This window comes from Scyliorhinus canicula, chromosome 18, assembly GCF_902713615.1.
Source record: "Scyliorhinus canicula chromosome 18, sScyCan1.1, whole genome shotgun sequence".
NCBI lineage: Eukaryota > Metazoa > Chordata > Chondrichthyes > Carcharhiniformes > Scyliorhinidae > Scyliorhinus > Scyliorhinus canicula.
Genome location: NC_052163.1, coordinates 116,156,854 through 116,177,062, shown reverse-complemented (window position 1 = coordinate 116,177,062; position 20,209 = coordinate 116,156,854). Strand labels below are relative to the sequence as shown.

The following is a 20,209-nucleotide window of genomic DNA, read 5'->3' as shown; positions in this document are numbered from 1 at the left end:
AGGGAAGGAAATCTACCATCCTTAGCTGGTCAGGCCTACATGTGACCCCAGACAACATGGCAATGTGGGTCACTCTGGAATGGCCTAAATGTCACTGAGCGCGATTCTCCTCTCCCCACGCGGCGTGGGAGAATCGCGGGAGGGCCCCTCGACAAATTCACCCCCACCCCCAGCGCCCCCAGTGATTCTCTCCACCCCCCCCCCCCCCCCCCCCCGCTCGGCAGAATCGCCGCTCGCCGTTTTTCACGGTGAACGGCGATTCTCCGACCCGGATGGGCCAAGCGGCCTGCCGTTCGCGACCGTTTCACGACGGTGGCAGACACACCTGGTCGCTGCCGTCGTGAAACGGGTGAGATATACCCGTTTGGGGCTTGTGGGGGGGAGTACAGGGGAAAGAGCACCATGACTCTGCTCGGGAGGGGACAGGCCCGCGATCGGTGCGCACCGATCGTCGGGCCGGCGTCTCAATCGGACGCACTATTTCCCCTCCGCCGCCCCGCAAGATCAAGCCGCCACGTCTTGCGGGGCGGCTGAGGGAAAAGACGGCCACCGCGCATGCGCGGGTTCGAGCTGTCAGCGTCGTGATGTCAGCCGCGCATGCGCGGGTTGGAGCCAGCCAACCTGCACATGCGCGGCTGACGTCATTAGGCGCGCCGGCCGCGTCATTCTCGGCGCGATGCCCCCGCGGCCGAGATTTACGGAGCGCCGCTCCTAGCCCCGCCGGGAGGGGAGAATAGGGGGCGAGGAGCGGCCTCCGAGGCCGTCGTGAAACTCGGCCGAGTTCACGACGGCCCTCCCGATTTTTCCCGGGAGCAGAGAATTCCGCCCACTCAGTTTGAAGGGTAATTAGTGGGAGGGGATACATGGTGGTATTGTCACTGGACTAGTAATCCAGAGATCCAGGATAATGGCCTGACGACATGGGTTCAAACCCCAGTGATTAAACTCAATAAACTATCTGGAATTAAAGGTCTAATGATGACCATAAAATCATTGTCTATTGTTGTTTAAAAAAACCCCATCTGGTTCACTAATGTCCTTTCGGGAAGGAAATCTGCCATCCTTACCTGGTCTGGCCTACATATGACTCCAGATGCACAGCAATGTGGTTGACTCTTAACTGACCCCTCAGGGCAATTGGGGATGGGCAATAAATGCTGGCCTTACACCCGTGAAGCAATAAAGGACAAAGTTATTGAACGAGGGAGACAAGAATGGCAGCACGGTGGCACAGTGGTTAGAACTGCTGCCTCACAGCACCAGGAACCCAGGTTCGATTCCGGCCTCAGGTACTGTCTGTGTGGAGTTTGCAATTTATTCCCGTGTGTGCGTGGGTTTCCGCCGGGTGCTCCGGTTTCCTCCCACAGTCCAAAGATGTGCAGGTTAAGTGGGTTGGCCATACTAATTGTCTCTTAGCGTTCAAAGGTTAGGTGGGGTTACCTGATTTATGGGGAGTGGGCCTAGGTTGAGTGCTCTTTCAGAGAGTCGGTGCAGATTCGATGGGCCGAATGGCCTCCTTCTGCACTGAAGGAATTCTATGATTCTGTGATTCCAATAAGTCATATTTCTCCAGGGATAATGCAGAATGGACAAGTTGGCAACTGATGCCAGCTGAGGTTTAACGAGATGCAATGTAATTTAGTACTAGCTCGGGTAATATATAATGCTACAAAATCATGAAGATTTGTGATTAAAATGTAAGATCTTAAAATGTAAGATCAGAAGTGTGAAACGCTATGCTGTGCTGCAGAAGTGGAGATCAACTAGCCCATAATGCCTTCCTGGAGAGTGCAATCCAACTCTTTAGAATATCTAAATTTAAACCCTTGACGCAAATTTGTTATTTCCACTAAAGATTAGGCTGCACTATTGGATCAAGTGAATGGTCTCTTTGGCTGAATTAACCTCATTTATGCTTCGACGATGATCTTTTGCCGTTCCACTGTGTGAATCATTAGACTTTTGCACCAACCTAGAAAGTCTCAGTCCTTTCCAGGACAGTTAATACAGCATCAACAGGACCTCTTCCTGTCTAGAAGCATTATCGAGTGCTCCAGAAAAGTTCCCCAGGAAAGGGTTAATAATTTTCATTGATATAGCACCTTTCACGACTTCAGAGCATCTCAAAGTGCCGTTATTGATGTGCTTTTTGAAGTGTGCTCGCTGTTGTAATATAAGAAACACAGCAGCCAATTTTGTGCACAGCAAGCTCCCACAAACACCGCTGTGAGAACAACGCGATAATCTGTTTTTGTGATGTTGGATGAGGGATTCATATTGGTCAGGACACCAGAGAAAATTCCCCTGCTCCCCCTTGAAATTGTGCCAGGGGAATTGGCATCCATCTATAGGACAGATGCAGCGAGTTAAGCACAAAATATAGACTGACACTGTTGGAGGTGCTATGTTTTGGGTGAGGCATTAAAGTTAAACCGCCCTCCCAGGATATAAAAGAGCCCAGCATCCAGAGTAGAGTTTCCTCCATGTCCTGGTGTTTTTTTTGTCTTCAAACACACACACACACAAACTTTTTTACCTTTGGGGAACAGTGGGGAAGTGATGGAAGGATTCCTGAGCTGATTGTCAACCCATTGAACCACATTATAAATGCTCCTTCCGTGGCCAACCAGCCCTTGTGTTAGACTTGAGCCCGGAGCCTCTGGTAAAAAGATAGGGGCACTACCACTGGGCCACAAGACCTCCCTCCTGGTAAATAATTACCTTCAACCGGCATCCAACCTTGATTATCTGATTATTTATTTCATCATAATAATATGCGCTTATTGTCACAAGTAGGCTTCAATGAAGTTACTGTGAAAAGCCCCTCGTCACCACATTCCGGCGCCTGTTCGGGGAGGCCGGTACGGGAATTGAACCCGCGCTGCTGGCATTGTTCTGCATCACAAGCCAGCTGCTTCGCCCACTGTGCCAAACCATCCCAGTCTCTGGGAGCTTGCTGTGCATCAATTGGCTGCTGGGTTTCCTGCATTGCAGCATTGACTACAATTCTAAAGTATTCATTGGCTGCAAAACACTTGGAGGGGGGGGGGGGGGGGGCAAGCTGAGCCTGTGGAAAGACATAATGGAATTGCTATTTATTTGTTTCTGAAGACTGTCTCTGTGCAAACAGGCCAGTAAGAGTCTGCGAAGGAGAATTTCTTTAAATCTGAGAGCTGCTGAACTCCACACACCCACGAACATTCGCCCTGCCCCCAAAGTGTAAGTCGCAATCCTACCTGTCTTGTGCGGAGATGCAGCAGGAACCAGGCAGAGGCACAGCCAGGCGATGTGAAGAGGTACATGGAGCATGCTTAACCTGAAAGAGGAAAGAGAAGGTTTCTCTGGGGATTATTCCCAAAGGGCTCAAATGATAGCTGCTTGTGGAACTGACTGCCTCTTCGGTGATATCGCTCTTGCTAGCCCAGCCCCCCCCCCCCCCCCCCCCCCCCCCCCCCACCTCGGCCCCCCCCCCACCAGCTCTGAAACATCAGACACCGCACAATAAATATTTCAGAGGCTTGGCGCACAGTTTACTGGTCGCAACTTCACTGCAGGAGAGGCAACGGAAACAGTTAGACAGATGAACAGTGGCAGACAGTAAAAGATCCCCTCGGCCCATGCAGCTACGACAATGTCCTGGACGTCACAATATCAATACACTCCCCTACCCACCCAAAAATTAATGTGACCACTTGAAAGGTGCAACAGATACGGGTTTTTATTTTTAAACAGCCAATGGTGGGAAATGGAAAATATGAAAATTTCCAGTCTTACCCTGTCAAACTCCGATTTTAAATTGCGATCAAGTTATTGAAACCAGGAGACCATTCTGGCCATGTCGTTTGTTATACAAGGTAAACCCCACCCAGACCCAGATATGCGTGCGTATGAGCACAGACATATATATATTTATGAACACATACATGTAGGGCAGCACGGTAGCACAAGTGGATAGCACTGTGGCTTCACAGCGCCAGGGTCCCAAGTTCGATTCCCCGGCTGGGTCACTGTCTGTGCGGAGTCTGCACGTTCACCCCGTGTCTGCGTGGGTTTCCTCCGGGTGCTCCGGTTTCCTCCCACAGCCCAAAGACGTGCAGGTTGAGTGGATTGGCCATGGTAAATTACCCTTAATGGCCAAAAAAGGTTAGGAGGGATTATTGGGTTACGGGGATAGGGTGGAAGTGAGGGCTTAAGTGGGTTGGTGCAGACCCAATGGGCCGAATGGCCTCCTTCTGCACTATATGTTCTATGTTCGATGTAACATATAACAATTTGCATTTATATAGTGCCCTTAATGTTGTAAAATATCCCGAGGTGGTTGAAAATGGGGAATATTGGAGGGAATCAATGTGGGTTGAAGCTTTGAAATGGGCAGGAATGTTGCCCTAAGGAGAGAGGCCACTTAAAATCAGATAGAAGCAAAATACTGGGAACGCTAGAAATCTGAGAGAGACAGAGGCCGGAATTCTCCGATCATCGGGATTCACTTTTCTCGCTGGCGGCGGATCCCGGTCAGTGGGTTGCCCAACGGCATGGGATGGTTTCAATGGGAAATCCCACTGACAAGAGGCACAAGGATAGAATCCCGCCGTCAGCGAATGGCGTGCTGCCGGGAAACACTCAGCTGGGGGGACCGGAGAATGTGTTTCAGGTCCGGATAGAAACTTAGAAATTATAGGAGAAGCCGGAAGCCATTCGGCCCTTCCAGCTTGCTCTGCCATTCATTATGATCATGGCTGATCATCAAGTTCAAAACCCTGATCCTGCCTCCCCCCCCCCCCTCCCCAATATGACCCTTCTCCAGAAGGTATACAGTTAAAATCAGCACAACCCCCGGGGGGGGGGGGCAGTCATGCCAAACTAATGACAGCAGGCAGAATTCTCCATCCGTTCACGGCAACGGGAATCTCCAGTCCCGTCGGCATTAATGGGAGGTTTTGCTGAGCACCCAATTCTCCCTCCACGCTCGCAGCGATAGTGGGGAGGGACTCGCAACGGAAAATCCCAGCCAGGACGTTTGTGCTCATTGTTACTGTCAAATAATAGCACAACAAATCAAGGCAGATAAGGCAGCGAATATTACATTGTTTTGTGGGACTGGTTAAGCAAGGCAGTTTTGTCACAGATGATGAATCCTGTTCATTACAGTGATGATGTGTAACAAAAACACAGAATTGTTACAGCGCAGAGGGAGGCCATTCAGTCCATTGTGTCTGCCCCAGCCCTCCAAGTGAACAATTCATGGGGTGTCCCTGTCCCGCCTTCTCCCCTTGTCCCTGCGCATTCTTTCTTTTCAGATAATAACCTAATTCCCTCTGGAATGCCTCGAGTGAACCTGCCTCTGCCACACTCTCACACAGGGCACTCCAGGGGGCGATTCTCCAAAATGGAGCCCAAGTGCTCGCGCCGTCGTGAGCACGGTCGCCTTTCACAACAGCGCGAACAGGGCCCAGGTACGACTGATTCTGGCCCCCACAGGGGGCCAGCACGGCGCTGGAACGGTTCACGCCGCTCCAGACTCCTTTTGCGGCGCCAAATGGGTGCCGCGCCAACCCACGCATGCGCAGTTGGGCCGCGCTAATCTGCGCATGCGCGGGGGACTTCTTCTGCGCGCCGGCCCCGACTCAAAATGGGGTCGGTGTTTCGGGGCCAGCCGTGCAGGAAAGTAGGTCCTACTTTCCTGCATGGGGGGGGGGGGTGGGCAGCAAAGGCCAGACCGCCAATCGATGGGCCCTGATTGCGGGCCAGACGCCATCGGAGGCCCCCCCGGTGAAGGATCGCTTTTCCCCGCCCCACAGGTCGCCCCCCCCCCGGCCCTTCGTGCAGAGTTCCCGCCGGCAGCGACCAGGGGTGAACGGCGCCGGCGCAAATGGCTTCGATTCTCCGCATTTCGTGGCGCAGTCGCGGCGATTCTCCGGCCCAGGACTCGGAGAATCGCCTCCCAGATCTTAACCACTCACTGCGTGGAAAAGGTTCTCCTTGTGGCTCCATTGATTAAGTCCGTGCCCTCTCGCTCTCAATCCTTTCACCAGTGGGGATAGCTTTTCCCTATCAACCCCCAAATAAAATCAAAATCCAGCCAGGGTACAACAGGGCATGTCATGGTACACGACCAGCAACTTAGAGGCTGTGAGTTTGAATTGCGAGAACATAACTTGTAAAAGGGAATGGAATAAATCTGGCGATATATATATGGGCTGGCACCATGAAACCAGCTGCATTGGCATAAGAAAACCCAACTAGGAGGGACAGGCATTAAACATTCCCTCACCAGTAAGCAGCACATTTCACACAGAAATGATCAACAATTAAATTCACGTAGCACAGGGAATAAAGGTCCCCTTTTCCCAATCCCTCCCCTCTTCCGTGTGTGCCAACTGCACCTTCAATTGAAAATCTTCAATCCATCATTGTGACAGTTCCCAGTTCCCCTGCCAACCACTCTTAGGGCCTTTCCGAAGCAAGCTGCCAAACACTGGATACTATTCGTAATGTGGCTAAGTAATTTGGAACTGAGATGAGTTGTCCCTGAGCTCAATTCACAGGGGGCAATGAGGGACATAGGAACAAGCAGTGGCCATTCAGCCCCTCAAACCCGTTCTACCATTGGAAGAGATAATGGCTGACCTGTATTATAACTCAATCTATCCATGTTTAATAAACATCTATCAAACTCATATGTTAAATCATCAACTTGTTAATTGAGCCAGCATCTACTGCTTTTTGTGGGAGAGAATGCCACACTTTTACCATCCTTGAAGGATTGTTTCCCAACTTCTGTCCTGAACAGTCTGCCATCGACTTTGTGGTTCTGCCCCTTTGGGCCTCGTCTTCACCCATACACCAAGGAAGAAGTTAAGGCTCCACGAGGAAGGAGGCAGGGTGGTGGGGGGGGGGGGGGGGGGGGGGGGGGGTATTTTCAGCGATTCTCTCCAGAGATATCGCATTTCCCGATTTTACCCACCCTTCGTCAGTGATGTCACTTAATGGAAGTCAATAAATTTGAATATGATTAGGCAGCCCCCCCCCCCCTGCCCTCATCACTGAATATTCAAACTTCAACAAAGTGATGTGACATTGGCAAGGTTTACAACAGCTATCTTAAAAATGAGATTCAGTCAAAGGGGTCTCTCCAGGGCACAAAGGTAGGTAGACGATAGGGGAGAGCCCATGACTGGGCAGAGCCCTGGTACTGCCAACTGGCACTGCCTTGGCACAATGCGGCACTGCCAGGGTGACAATTCCGGGTCGGCGCTGTGTCAACCTGTGCCAGAGGGCAGTGCCAGGGGAGGGCCCTCTGGGGCCGGTGGGGCTTTCCTGTTATGTGTGGTGAGGGGAGGGGAGGACGGCACCAATGTCTTTGAAGGGGGGGACTTGCAGGCACTGATGTTGGGGGGGGGGGGGGGGAGCGCTGACGATATTGCCATGGTGGGGAGAGGGTAGGCGGGATGTTGATGTTCAGTTCTGATCGGGACGTCCTTTAACGATAGTGCCCCAATTGGCTCTATCGGCCCCGCCCCACCAGGCCGTACACCCCGCCCACTCATTTGTTTTCTTTTTCTTTAGAGAGGCTCAAGATGTGTAGTGAAACCTGGTTTGTGCAGCTGGGGAGCTGCACCCCGGCTTTCAGTCAGAACCAGGGATTTCTGTGGGACCAACCCAGAAGCTTGTCACTTGGAGACGAGGGTGGTGTCAACTGAACCACATGTGATCGTAGAAGAATGCAGATCAGAAGGATGTCATTCAGCCCATCGTGTCAAAACCAGCTCTTTCAAACAACAATCCCACTCCCCCCTTATCACTGCAAACCCCCTCTTTCTTCTTATCTCAACAATTAATTCTCAATCATGTATTTATCTAATTTCTTTGGAAGGCCACTGTTGAATCTATATAGTCGGCGGTCAGTACATTCCAATTCCTTTTTTTCTGTTTTTAAAAAAATTCCAATTAAGGGACAATTTAGCGTGGCCAATCCAGCTACCCTGCACATCTTTGGGTTGTGGGGGTGAGCCCCACGCAGACACGGGGAGAATGTGCAAACTCCACACGGACAGTGACCCAGGGCCAGGATCGAACAAAGGTCCTCGGTGCTGTGAGGCAGCAGTGCTAACCACTGTGCCAGTGCATTCCAATACCTAACCACTTGCAGGCTAGACACCTTGAAAAACTTGTACTTCATCGGCCCACAGGAGGGATGGTGGAGACTGCAGGAATGGAAGTATTGCTTCTCCAAGATGGAGTGCATTCCGAGAGCGATGGCCTCAAATGGACGTCAGTGGGTAAATGGTGGGAGGGAAAGTTCTCCCGCTCTCTCCCTCCGTGCGCCCTGCGCAGCGAGTGTGGAACCGGCTCCCAGTGAGAACAACCGACGCAGGAGTAACGGATCCTACACTAGAGAGCCAGATATCCAATTGAGAAGTGGGACTATCCGAGTGTCAGAATACGTTCAAACTGATGGCCACAGGCTGAACGTCACTTGCGACCACCTGTGCTGCTGGGAAAGAGCGAAATAAGAGGGCGAAACATTGCCGATGGGCTAACACTAAACACCAGACAGCACGTTTTCAGAAGGATGCAAGGGTCCTCCAGGATGCAAAGGAGGTTTTACCAGAATTATTTCATGGATTTTAGCTCCAAGGTTAGGTCGGAGAAGCTGGAATTGTTCTACATGGATCAAAGGAGATTTAGTGGGGGATTTGATAGAGACGCACAAGAGATTATGAAACGAAAAAATGAAAATTGCTTATTGTCACGAGTAGGCTTCAATGAAGTTACTGTGAAAAGCCCCTAGTCGCCACATTCCGGCGCCTGTCTGGGGAGGCTGGTACGGTTGACAGGTTTGGATAAGGCAGACAAAGCAAAGCTATTAACTGGTGGTAAAAGGGTTAGGGGACACAGATTTAAGATTTGGGGAAATAAATACAGGGAAAAATGTGACGAAAAACACGACCTGGAACCAGCTGCCTATGAGGGTGGCAGAAGCAGAGGCAAGCAATGATTTCAAAAGGAAATTGGATGGACAATTAGGGAAGCATATTTGAAGAGCTGCCGATAATGCATAGAACTGCTCAAGGAACTGCATAGGATTGCTCAACATGGACTCAATGGGCTGAATGGCCTCTTTCTGTGTTGCAATACTCAGTGACCCTATGTAAAAATTAATTCATGTTCAGAACCTTTTCTTCAATTATCCTTCAGAGCGAGGAGAGTTCCAATTTAACACGGCAGGTTGTTATGATTTGAACTTTTAGAACTTTCATAACTTTTAGAGAGTAAATTGAATCAATAATTAAAAATGAAAAAATGTCAAGGCTATGGGAAAGGAACAAGATGTGGAAGTAATTGGCCAGGGGCTGGCACAGCCAGAGCGGGAAGAATGGCCTCCTCCAGCGCTGTAAGCCATGTTATCCATGTCTGAGTGGGTCAACACTGGGCAGAGAATGGAGCACAAAATGGATACTCTGGCGCTGCACTGCCTGAGACGCTCAGATGTGACGTTAAACCCTCATAAAAGATCGCATGGTACTATTTGAAGAGGAGCAGGGGAGTTCTCCCCAATGTCCAGGCCGATATTTATCACTTGACCAACATAACCAGAAACAGATGATCTGGGCCATTGTCAGATTGCTCTTTGTGGGATCTTACTGTGCCCAGATGGCTGCGTTTCCAACAATACAACAGTGACTACACTTTGAAAGTGGCTCATTTGCCATAAAGTGCTTTGGGGAGGCTCTGAGGTGGTGAAAGGCACTATCTAAATGCAAGGTATTCCTTCTTTCGCATTTATATAGCACCTTCAATGTAGTAAAACATTCCAAGGCACTTCATAGGAACGATTGTCAGACAGTATTCGACAGCGAGCCACAAAAAGAGACACTAGGCCAAAAGTTTGGTCAAAGAGATAGGCGTTAAGTAGCATCCCATAGGAGGAGAGAAAGAGTGAGAGAGGTTTAGGAAGGTAATTCCCAGAGCTCGGGGCTAAGATGAAGGTCGAGCAAGAGTGGGTGGCACGGTGGTTCAGTGGTTCGCACTGCTGCCTAAGGCACCGAGGACTCGGGTTCGATCCCAGCCCACTGTCTGTGTGGAGTTTGCACATTCTCCCAGTGTCTGCGCGGGTCTCACTCCCAGAACCCAAAAAGATGTGCAGGGTAGGTGGATTGGCCACGCTAAATTGCACCCTAATTGGGAAAAAACAAACAATTGGATACTCTAAAAGGTTTTCAAAGTAGGGGTGAGCTAGAGGCCAGAATTAGAGGGGAGTAGAGATCTCGGAGAGGTATTGGGCTGGAGGAGATTCCAGAGATTGAGAACAGAGACGTAACAGAGGGATTTGAAAAGAAGGATAAGAATATTAAAACAGAAATGTTGCTGGACTGGGAACCCATGTAGGCGAGCACGGAAGCGCTTGAGGCAGCCTGGTGCCAATACCCATAATTAGGATCAATCTTTAGGCAAGAGGGGGAGAAAAACTGGTTGAAATAAAAGGTCAGCAAATACCCTCAGTCCTAACGAGACCCAAAAATTTCTCCGTGGAAACGAAAATGAATGATAGCAATAATTTGTAATTAATCGCTGGAACCCTGATTCCAAAGAAATGGGCAGCGAGTGAACTCTAGTGACTGTCTTTGTCTGTGGGTTGGCCCCAAATTTTAAACCATAAGTTAGAGTTGAACTAATTGCCAACTTTTCCTAACTGTTCAGTGCCAGCCAATTAAACTTACAGAGCAGAGGTTTATAAAACATGGAGTGCTCGGAAACAGCCAGGTTGTAACAGACTCTGCGGGGAATAACTGGAATGTGTGACATTGGTTTTTGGGTCGAAATAGCGCAATTTTAATTCTGTCTCACGCTGTCACACGACTCAACTGCAGCAGCTCGTAGCGGCGTCGCAGATGTCACTCAGCAAAGACATGCCCTGCCCCATTAACATTTCAGGTCACTGCACGTTGCCCACTTTGCTGTTTCCGAGAAGATATTTGTTTTAGAATTATTATTATGTCCCCACCTTCTGCCTCACCCACTGCCCAGCAAATGTCCGGTACCCAAGTGACTGATTCCCATATGAGCCCCGATCTTGAGTGTCAACTAGGCATTTGGCTGGGGAGTGCATCACAATCAAGCCCTGATCCTATTCTCATCCAAAGCCCTCAGAAGCAACTAAGGTGGCTTGATGGCAATTAAGAGCCTGAACCCTGAGGTCAAATGTAGTTTTGCTTCAGGCAGCACGGTGGCACAGTGGTTAGCCCTGCCGCCTCACAGCGCCAGGGACCTGTGTTCGATTCCGGCCTTAGATGATTGCCTGCCGAGAGTTTGCACATTCTCCCCGTGTCTGCGTGGGCTTCCTCCAAGTGTTCCGGTTTCCTCCCACAGTCCAAAGATTAGGTAGATTGGACGTGCTAAATTGGCCCTAAAGTCCAAAGATGTGTAGGTTAGGTTACAGGGTTGTGGGGATGGAGTGGGGTAGTGGGCCTGGGTGGGGGTACTCTTTCGGAGGGTTGGTCCAGACTCGATGGGCCGAATGGCCTCCTTCTGCACTGTGGCGATTCTATGATTATAATTCTGTCATCCAATGGAGGACTGTGAAACTACAAAGCAAATCTAGTTCAAGTGGGGGCTGTAGTAACGTAGGAAAAGTGGCAGCCGAACTGCACACAGCAAGATCCCACATCTTCTTTAACGCTTCCGCATTGGTACCTGGAGACGGTGCCCAGTTTAATCCCTGCTAATCTCAGCTCAGGTTGCTGCAGAAACAGCACAACCAGGATCGGTGCCAGGTGGGTATGTAAGGGGTGTCATGTTGGACCCGGTTCTCTTGCACCCTAGAGAACCTGCCGGAAATGTGTACATGAAGAAAACAAATAGGCTTTAGAAAATAGGAGAAGGAGTAGACCGTTCAACCCTTCGAGCCTGCTCCACCATTCAGTATGATCATGGCTGATCATCTCTCTCAACACTATATTCCAGCACTCTCTCCTTACCCCTTGACACCTTCAGAGTCAAGAAAGTTTGGGGAGGCAGTGGTGTAGTGGTATTGTCACTGGATTAGTAATCCAGAGACCCAGCGTAATGCTCTGGGAACCTCATTCGAATCCCACCAGGGCAGATGGTGAAATTTGAATTCGATAAAAGTCGAATTGGCGATTGTTGTAAAAACCCATCTGGTTCACTAATGTCCTTTAGGGAAGGAAATCTACCGACCTTACCTGATCTGGCCCACTTGTGGCTGACTCCAGACCCACAGCAATGTGGTTGACTCTTAAATGCCCTCTGAGATGGCCTAGCAAGGGCCATTAGGGATGGGCAATAAATGCTGGCCCAGCCAGCGACACCCTGAGCCCCTGAACGAATAAAACCTATCAACTTCCTTCTTAAACATATTCAGTGATTCGGCCTCCACAGCGCTCTGTCACAGAGAATTCCACTGGTTCCCCACCCTCTGTGTGAAGAGGTTTCTCTTCATCTCAGTCCGAAATGGCCTCTCCTGTATCCTCAGACTGTGACCGCTTGTTCCAGACCCCGAGCCAGAAGAAACTACATCCCTGCATCCAACCTGTCCAGCCCCATCAGAATTTTATACGTTTCAATTAGATCCCCTCCCATTCTTCTAAATTCCAATGACTACAGGCCCAGCTGATCCAATCTCTCCTCATGCAGCAATCCTGCCACCGCGGGAATCAGTCTGGTGAAACTTTGCTGCCTTCCATCTGTGGTAAATATATCCTTTCTTAGATAAGGAGACCAAAACGGCAGGCAGACTGAGCAATGAGTTGATGCTCCTCACTATCTCTCCAACTCTCTCCATGATCTCGCCCCGCCCTAACTCAACAATCCCCTTCCTGGCTTGGCTCCCCTCTCCGACTCTCCAGCCTAAACAGCCCTCCGCGATCTCAGTGCTCATTCAGTTCTGGTGTCTTGACTATCCCCGACCTCGATCCCTCCACCACTGGTGGTCGTGCCTTCAGCTGCCCGGCTCCTAGGCTCTGGGATTCCCTTCCTAAAACTTTCTCGCTCACTTTCCTCCCACAATCAAAGAGGGTTCACTGCGCCGCCTCCAGCATCAAATAGGACGGACGGGCAAAGCTGTCGGAATTTACCAGAAAGGAATAATCCCTTCAGAAAACCGGAGGTTGGAAAAAGAAAATCCATGTCTTTGTGAAAGGGAATTGAAAATCTAAGGCCTAGTTTATTGCAAGGAGATGTGTTTCAGTTATATATGACTACTTGACACATCATAGTTGCCTGTGTTTGTTCGGCAGGCTCTCTCTCCCTTCCAATATCATGGGATATTAAGACAGCCTGTCCTTTTCAAGTACCTAAATGTCTTTCTAACCCGGAGGGCATTGATTTGGAATCTAACGCAGACTGCTGAAATGAAGCCTTACAACACGCAGGAAGTCAGGAGTGGGACTGGTTTTTACTCCCTGCTCCTGAGAGACATCAGTTCCCCATACGGCCTGTCACTGATTGTCACTGTGCCCCGAGCAAGATGCAGAATTGATCGTCAGCGCCATTGCTGCCCGGTTGTCAGAAGGTGGGCTGGAGAGGAAGTTGCAGCGACAGAGTCAGAGCAAGAGCACACGGGAGAAAATTCAGGGTTCCAAATTTACACTTGATGCTCAGAGAGTCCGTCACTCCTGGTTTCACATAAAATTCTTCCCTTTGATCGGTGGTTGCTGGGACGGCTGATGGTACACCAGAATGTCATGGTGCAGACACACACTGATGGACACACACAGGGACCAATCAACATGTACAAACACCGCAGCCAATCACCAGTTAGAATACACACACTATAAAGGCAGAAGGCAGCACGGTTCCCGCTCATTCTGGGTGCTGCCTCTGAGTGTAACAAGAACTCATCCAGCCCAGCACAGGATCACACCACGTGCTGAGAGAATCAACTGGTTCGGACAAGGCTTAGGTCTCTAGTTTAAGTTAGCATCATTTAAACCCACAGTCATCGTGTGTTAGTTAGAAGTAGTTAATAAAATTGAGTTGAACCTTCATCAGTGTTGGAAGTGTCTGTTCATCTCTCAAGTCTACACTAGACAACACTTCAGGGTAGGCCCCTAATTTACTTATTTAAAAAGGCCTTTGAAAAAAAAAGACCGCACAGATTTACCATTGGGCCCAAAGCCTGCACAGATTTGATGCAGGCCATCGCATCATTAAATTGCTTTTCACTAGCTCTATGCCCAAAAGGCCGATGTAGCATGTACCAATTTCCACAATCTCTACGGTAAGACAAGGGCCTAGTTTGTATGCAAGATGTCAACAGCCCACAGCCAAGCACAAAGGTCAGAGGACGATTGCTCTCCTGAAACCTGTCGGGGTCTTTAATTTCATATTCAAACACTTCAGCTATTTAATGTTATTCAATTCCTCCACAGTGTGCCCTTAACCAACATCATTAACTGCCGAATTTCATAGAATTTGTTCAATGCAGAAGGAGGCCATTTGGCCCTCCGAATGAGCAACTCACTTCGTACTGCTCCCCTGCCTTCTCCCCTTAACCCCGCGGATTCTTCCTCTTCAGGGAACAGTGTAATGCTCTTTTGAATGCTTCAATCAAATCTGCCTCCACCACACTCTCAGGTAGTGCATTTCAAACCCTAACCACTCTCTGCTTAAAAATATTTTCCTCATACCACTTTTTCTTCCTTTACTAATTACTTAAAATTTGTGCCCTCTCATTCCTAGGTGCAAACATTTTTCCTCCATCCAGATTATCTGGCCGTCATCACATTGTTATTTGTGGGAGCTTGCTGTGCCCAGATTTTCTGTCATGTTTACTGCATTACAACAATGATCACGCTTCTCAAATATTTAATTGGCTGCAAACATTGTGAGGTCATGGGCGGCGCTATATCAATGCAAATCTTTCTTGAACGCCACCTTGATTCGAAAATATGGAATGGGCCATTGTGCAGGGTGAGGCTGGGGATTAAATGCCCCAAGTCCGCCAACGGGGGAGGTGTAGAGTCACTTGTGCCCAACCTGACCATTTCAGCCTGCCCCTTTTAGTGATGAGGCAGCCGGGATACATTGCTGTCCCTCTTCCCATTTGTCCCCTCGGGAAGGAGGGAATTTGCATGCTCTTTCCTGAGGGGAAGCAGGTGGCTTCTGCCTTGACAACTGCTTCCGATAACATGGCATTCCACGTGGAGCAATGTCAGGGGCTGGCTGTCCCTCGGCGTCGCAGTGCTTTGCAGGCTTCCGGAGAGTGGCCCTCAACCAAGACAATCGTGACCCATTGGCAAACGGTTAGTGAGTGAAACACAATCAGAAGGCCGACAAAGTGGACTGAGAAAAGCCTCTTGGGTCCATCAAGACCATCCCTGCCAGAGACAGTGGACAAGAACAAAGAAAAGTACAGCACCAGAACAGGTCCTTCGGCCGGTGAAACTTACGTTGACTATGCTACCCGTCTAACCTAAAACCTTCTACATTTCACTGTGGCCTAACTAAGGTTCTATACAGCTGCTGCATAACTTGCCAATTTTTATACTCAGTGCCCCGGCGATGAAGGCAAGCATGCTGTGTACCTTCTTGACTACCTTCTCCACCTGCGTTGCCACTTTCAGTGACCTATGGGCCTGTACACCCAGATCCCTCTGCCTGTCAATACTCTTCAGGATCCTGCCATTTACTGTGCATTTCCTGCCTGTATTAGACCTTCCAAAATACATAACCTCATATTTGTCTGGATTAAACTTCATCTGCCATCTCTCCGCCCAAGTCTCCAACCGATCTATATCCGGTGTATCCTCGGACAGTCCTCATCGATATCCGCAATTCCATCAACCAAGCTTCTCTACGGGGGAGTTTCTCCAGCTCCATTGTACATAATTTGCAAACAACAAGCGGAACAGAGGAGAAGGAATTATGATGTTAATAAGGAAGATTAATATTTAAATATTGCCTTTCCCGAACATTGGATGCCACAAAGTGTGTTCCAGCCAAACGTAATACTTTGGAAGTGCAATCCCTGTTGTAAGTTAGGAAATGCAACTGAGCTGTGCACAGCAAGGTTCCACAAACAGCAATGTGACAATGGCTGAATAATCGGTTTCCGAGATGTTGATTGAGGGGTAAATATTGGTCAAGACACTGGGGCGTGCGCGTGTGCTCTTCTTCGAAATAGCGACTGTGGGATTAGGACCATCAGAGAGGGCAGATGGGGCCTCCGTTTAAGGTCTCACTCGGGAGCCAGCACTACGGTGCAGCACCCCCTCAACGCTGCACTGATGCGGCAGACCTGCTGCGGAATTCTCCGTCGGCAGGATCCTCCGCTCCCCTTGCGGTGCACCCACGCCAGCGGGTTGAACCTAGAAAATTGTGAATCGAGTCAAAAGAGCGACCAACTGTGCAAAGGCTGACATGTAATGCTGGCTGTTTTATTTGTACTGGAGGTCAATGAAGCACCTGGCAAAGATCCTGAATATCCCAGCACCAATATCACTAATGCTGGTTAATGTACTGTTTCATGCAGTTCTGTCAGTGCTTAAGCCGCTAGTACTTCCTCCTGAATCTGTCATTTCCGACTCTGAGTTTAGAAAGACATGCAACGGGATTCTCCGACCCCCCCCCCCCGCCGGGTCGGAGATTCCCCAGGGGGAGCGGCGCAAATCTCGCCCCGCCACCCCAATGCCGGCTGCCATATTCTCCGGCGCCTGTTTTCGGGCGGGGGCGGCGTTCATGCCGCGCCGGTCGGGGCCGTTGGTTACGCCCCCCGCCCCCGACAATTCTCCGAGCCCCGATGGGCCGAGCAGCCGCCCGTTTTTGGCCAGAGCCGCCGGCGTGCAATGGACATGGTCCATCACGGTGGGACCTAGCTGGTAGGCCATCTACCAGAGTCCTCGGAGGGTGGGGGGGGGGGGGGGGGCACGGGAGGATCCAGCCCCAGGGGGGCCCCCAGAGTGGCCTGGCCTGTGATTGGGGCCCACTGATCAGCGGGCGGGCCTGTGCCGTGGGGGCATTCTTTCCCTCCTCGCCGGCCCCTGTAGGGCTCCGCCATGGCCGGCGCAGAGAAGTGAACCCCCCCGCGCATGCGCAAGAACACGCCGGCGGTTCTGCGCATGCGTGGGACCATGGCAGTCCTTCGACGCCAGTTGGCGGGACGCCAACCCTTCCGACGCCGGCCTAGTCCCCGGAGATGCAGAGGATTCCACAACTTCCGGGCGGCCTGACGCCGGAGTGATTCGCGCCGTTCGTAGCGCCAGCGTCGGGCCATCCCGCCGATTGCGGGAGAATCCCGCCCATTATGTTGCATTTTGGTTCAGTATGTCAGCGGTGGCTCAGTGGGCAGAACTCTCACCTCTGGATCAGAAAAGTGTAGGATCAAGACTTAAAACACAAAATCTAGGCCGTCACTCCCAGTTCAATGACAGGGGGAGTGCTGCAGTGTTGGTGGCTCCAAATTTCAGAGGAGACATTATGCCTCTCGGTGCAGGGCAACATTCCCCACTGCCCTAGGCCGATATTTATCCTTCAACCAACATCACTAGTTTGTCAACGTCACATTGCTGTTTTGGGCAGTTTGTAGGACGCAACTTGGTTGCTGAATTCCCAACATTACAACAGTGACTACAAGGTTCTTCCTTAGCCATGCAACACTTTGCAATGTGTTACGGCCGGGGAAGGTGCTATTTAAATGCAAGTTAATATTTAAGCAGATGTTCCTAGCAAAATGCATTAGGTAGTGCCCTCCGAACAGATAATTAAGAAAAACTCTCTTCATATCTTTCTGAAACACAGCATCAGTATCTGCTGATAACTTTCATCCCTACAGCCAAGCCCAGTGCTCATATTTCTTGACAGAAAGTGGCTGGTCATCAAATATTGATGATTGTCGGCACTTGATCTACTGCTGCGTCGCAACTGAAATCCAATTTTAAGTTGATCCCTGTAAATGGGGAGCGACAGAGAAATGGCCCTCTATTAATGATTATACTCTTTTGACCTTCCCAAGTCAAACTAAGATAGATCATAGAACTTACAGTGCAGAAGGAGGCCATTCGGCCCATCAAGTCTGCACCGTCCCTTACAAAGGGCACCTTACTCAAGCCCACGTATCTACCCTATCCCCGTAACCCAGTAACCCCCACTTACCTTTTTTGTGGACACTAAGGGCAATTTAGCATGGCCAATCCATCTAACCCGCACATCTTTGGACTGTGGGAGGAAACCGGAGCACCCAGAGGAATCCCACGCAGACACGGGGAGAACGCACAGACTCCACACAGTCAGTGACCCAGCCGGGAATCGAACCAGGGACCCTGGAGCGGTGAAGCAACCGTGCTAACCAGTATGCTATCATGCTGTCCCGGTAAAATTACAGAGGTAAAGCAGACACCACAAAGCAATGATGTGCTGACCAACTTGGCTTCAAATGCTCTGGAAGAAGAACAAGAACAAGTCACCAGCTCCCCTCGGCTTTCTCTCTATAACCTGCTCCGAGGTCTCTGCATTCCTTCAACTCTGGCCATTGGCGCATTCCTTGTTTACTTCAATCCACCATTGGCGGCCTTCCCTTCAACTGTCTTGACCCCAAACTCTAAAATTCCCTCCCTAACCCTCTCCACCTCTCCTTCTTTAAGATGGAACGGCACTCGTGGGAGTTTAAGATGCTCCTTAAAATCACCCCCTTCGACTGAAGGTTTGCCACCTACCCCAATATCTACTCGTGTGGTACAGTGCCAATTCTTTGGCAGATCTCCCTCCTGTGAGCCGAGGGTATTTTTGCGACGTTTGAGATGCTGTAGAAATTCAAGGTTGTTGTTGTAGGAAGGATGTCGCGTCAGCTTCCAATCTCGATCCCTTCTCATGGCGAGAAGATTCCACTCTTGCTTGAAGGTAAAGCTTCTGCGGACAATGGCCACAAACCAGCATCTTCCTCAAGTGATTGTCCTTCGAGGCAGGATGCATCAGGAGGCAATTTAACTGCCATAACCATCACCAGTGGTCCCCAATCTTGCCCTCACCTGATGCCCACCCGCACGCACACTTTCCAGTCAAGTTCATCCCACGATGATCATGGAAGGCACCAAAATGATTTCCCCCTCCCCCTCCCCCTTCCAATTTGTTCGGGCCATTTGTAACTCTCCACCAGCTCAGCCCCCGAACCCCCTCACCACCTGGCCTGACTACCCAGGGTATCTCACAGAGGATGAAACAGAAACAAAACTGACTCAAAGGAAGACCTTAGCAGAGGAGTTGAAGGTAGAGAGACAAAAGAGTTTAGGGACCAAATATTAAGAATGGCCATCGGCTAGTGGAGGCGGTGGCATTGTGGTATTGTCGCTGGAATAGTAATCGAGAGACACAGGAAATGATCTGGGGTCCTGGGTTCAAATCCCACCGTGGCAGGTGATGGAATTTAAGCACGGTAGCACAGTGGTTAACTACTGTAGCTTCACAGCGTCAGGGTCTCAGGTTCGATTCCCAGCTTGCGTCACTGTCTGTGCAGAGTCTGCACGTTCTCCCCGTGTCTGCGTGAGTTTCCTCCGGGTGTTTCAAGTTTCCTCCCAAAAGTCCCGAACGACGTGCTGTTAGGTGAATTGGACATTCTGAATTCTCCCTCTGTGTACCTGAACAGGTGCCAGAGTGTGGCGACTCAGGGCTTTTCACAGTAACTTCATTGCAGTGTTACTGTAAGCCTACTTGTGACACTAATAAAGATTATTCTGATAAAATATCTGGAAATGAAAGTCTAATGATGACCATGAAAGCATTGCCGGTTGTCGTAGAAACCCTTCTGGTTCATTAATGTCATTTAGGGAAGGAAATCTGCTGTCCTTACCTGGTCTTGCCTACATGTGACTCCAGACCCACAGCAATGTGGTGGACTTTTAACTTCACCCTCAAGGGCAATTAGGGATGGGCAACAAATGTTGGCCCAGCCTGCGAAACTCAAGTCCCATGAACAAATAAATAAAATATCAAAATCATGGCTGCCAACGGTGGAGTGAGAGGCAGCAACTTTGGAAGATGAAAATGGAGGAGGACAAGTGAAGAAGTGATCCAATCAAAGCATTTAATGAAAGTTTAAACATTAAAAAATAAGAGAGGTTGGAAAAATGAAAGAGTAATCAAAGGCTCAACTGCAGAAAGCCATGCCACACAATAGTCCATCTCACGAGGATACACTCGGATATTTTGAATGAATATCAGCACAGTGATATGAAATCCTCCTGTCCAGTGTTTTAAT

General features: G+C 49.9%; 1 protein-coding gene across 2 annotated transcripts in view; it reads right to left on the bottom strand.

The window, feature by feature from the left end:
• ncanb (neurocan b) overlaps positions 1 to 20,209 on the bottom strand; it is a 264,578-nt gene that overhangs the window by 188,624 nt on the left and 55,745 nt on the right. For both annotated transcript variants that reach the window (XM_038777606.1, XM_038777605.1), the window contains exon 2: positions 3,237 to 3,316. In XM_038777606.1, the coding sequence (XP_038633534.1) occupies positions 3,237 to 3,309 (73 nt within the window). In that variant the 5' untranslated portion in view covers positions 3,310 to 3,316. The remainder of the gene's footprint in view (positions 1 to 3,236; positions 3,317 to 20,209) is intronic.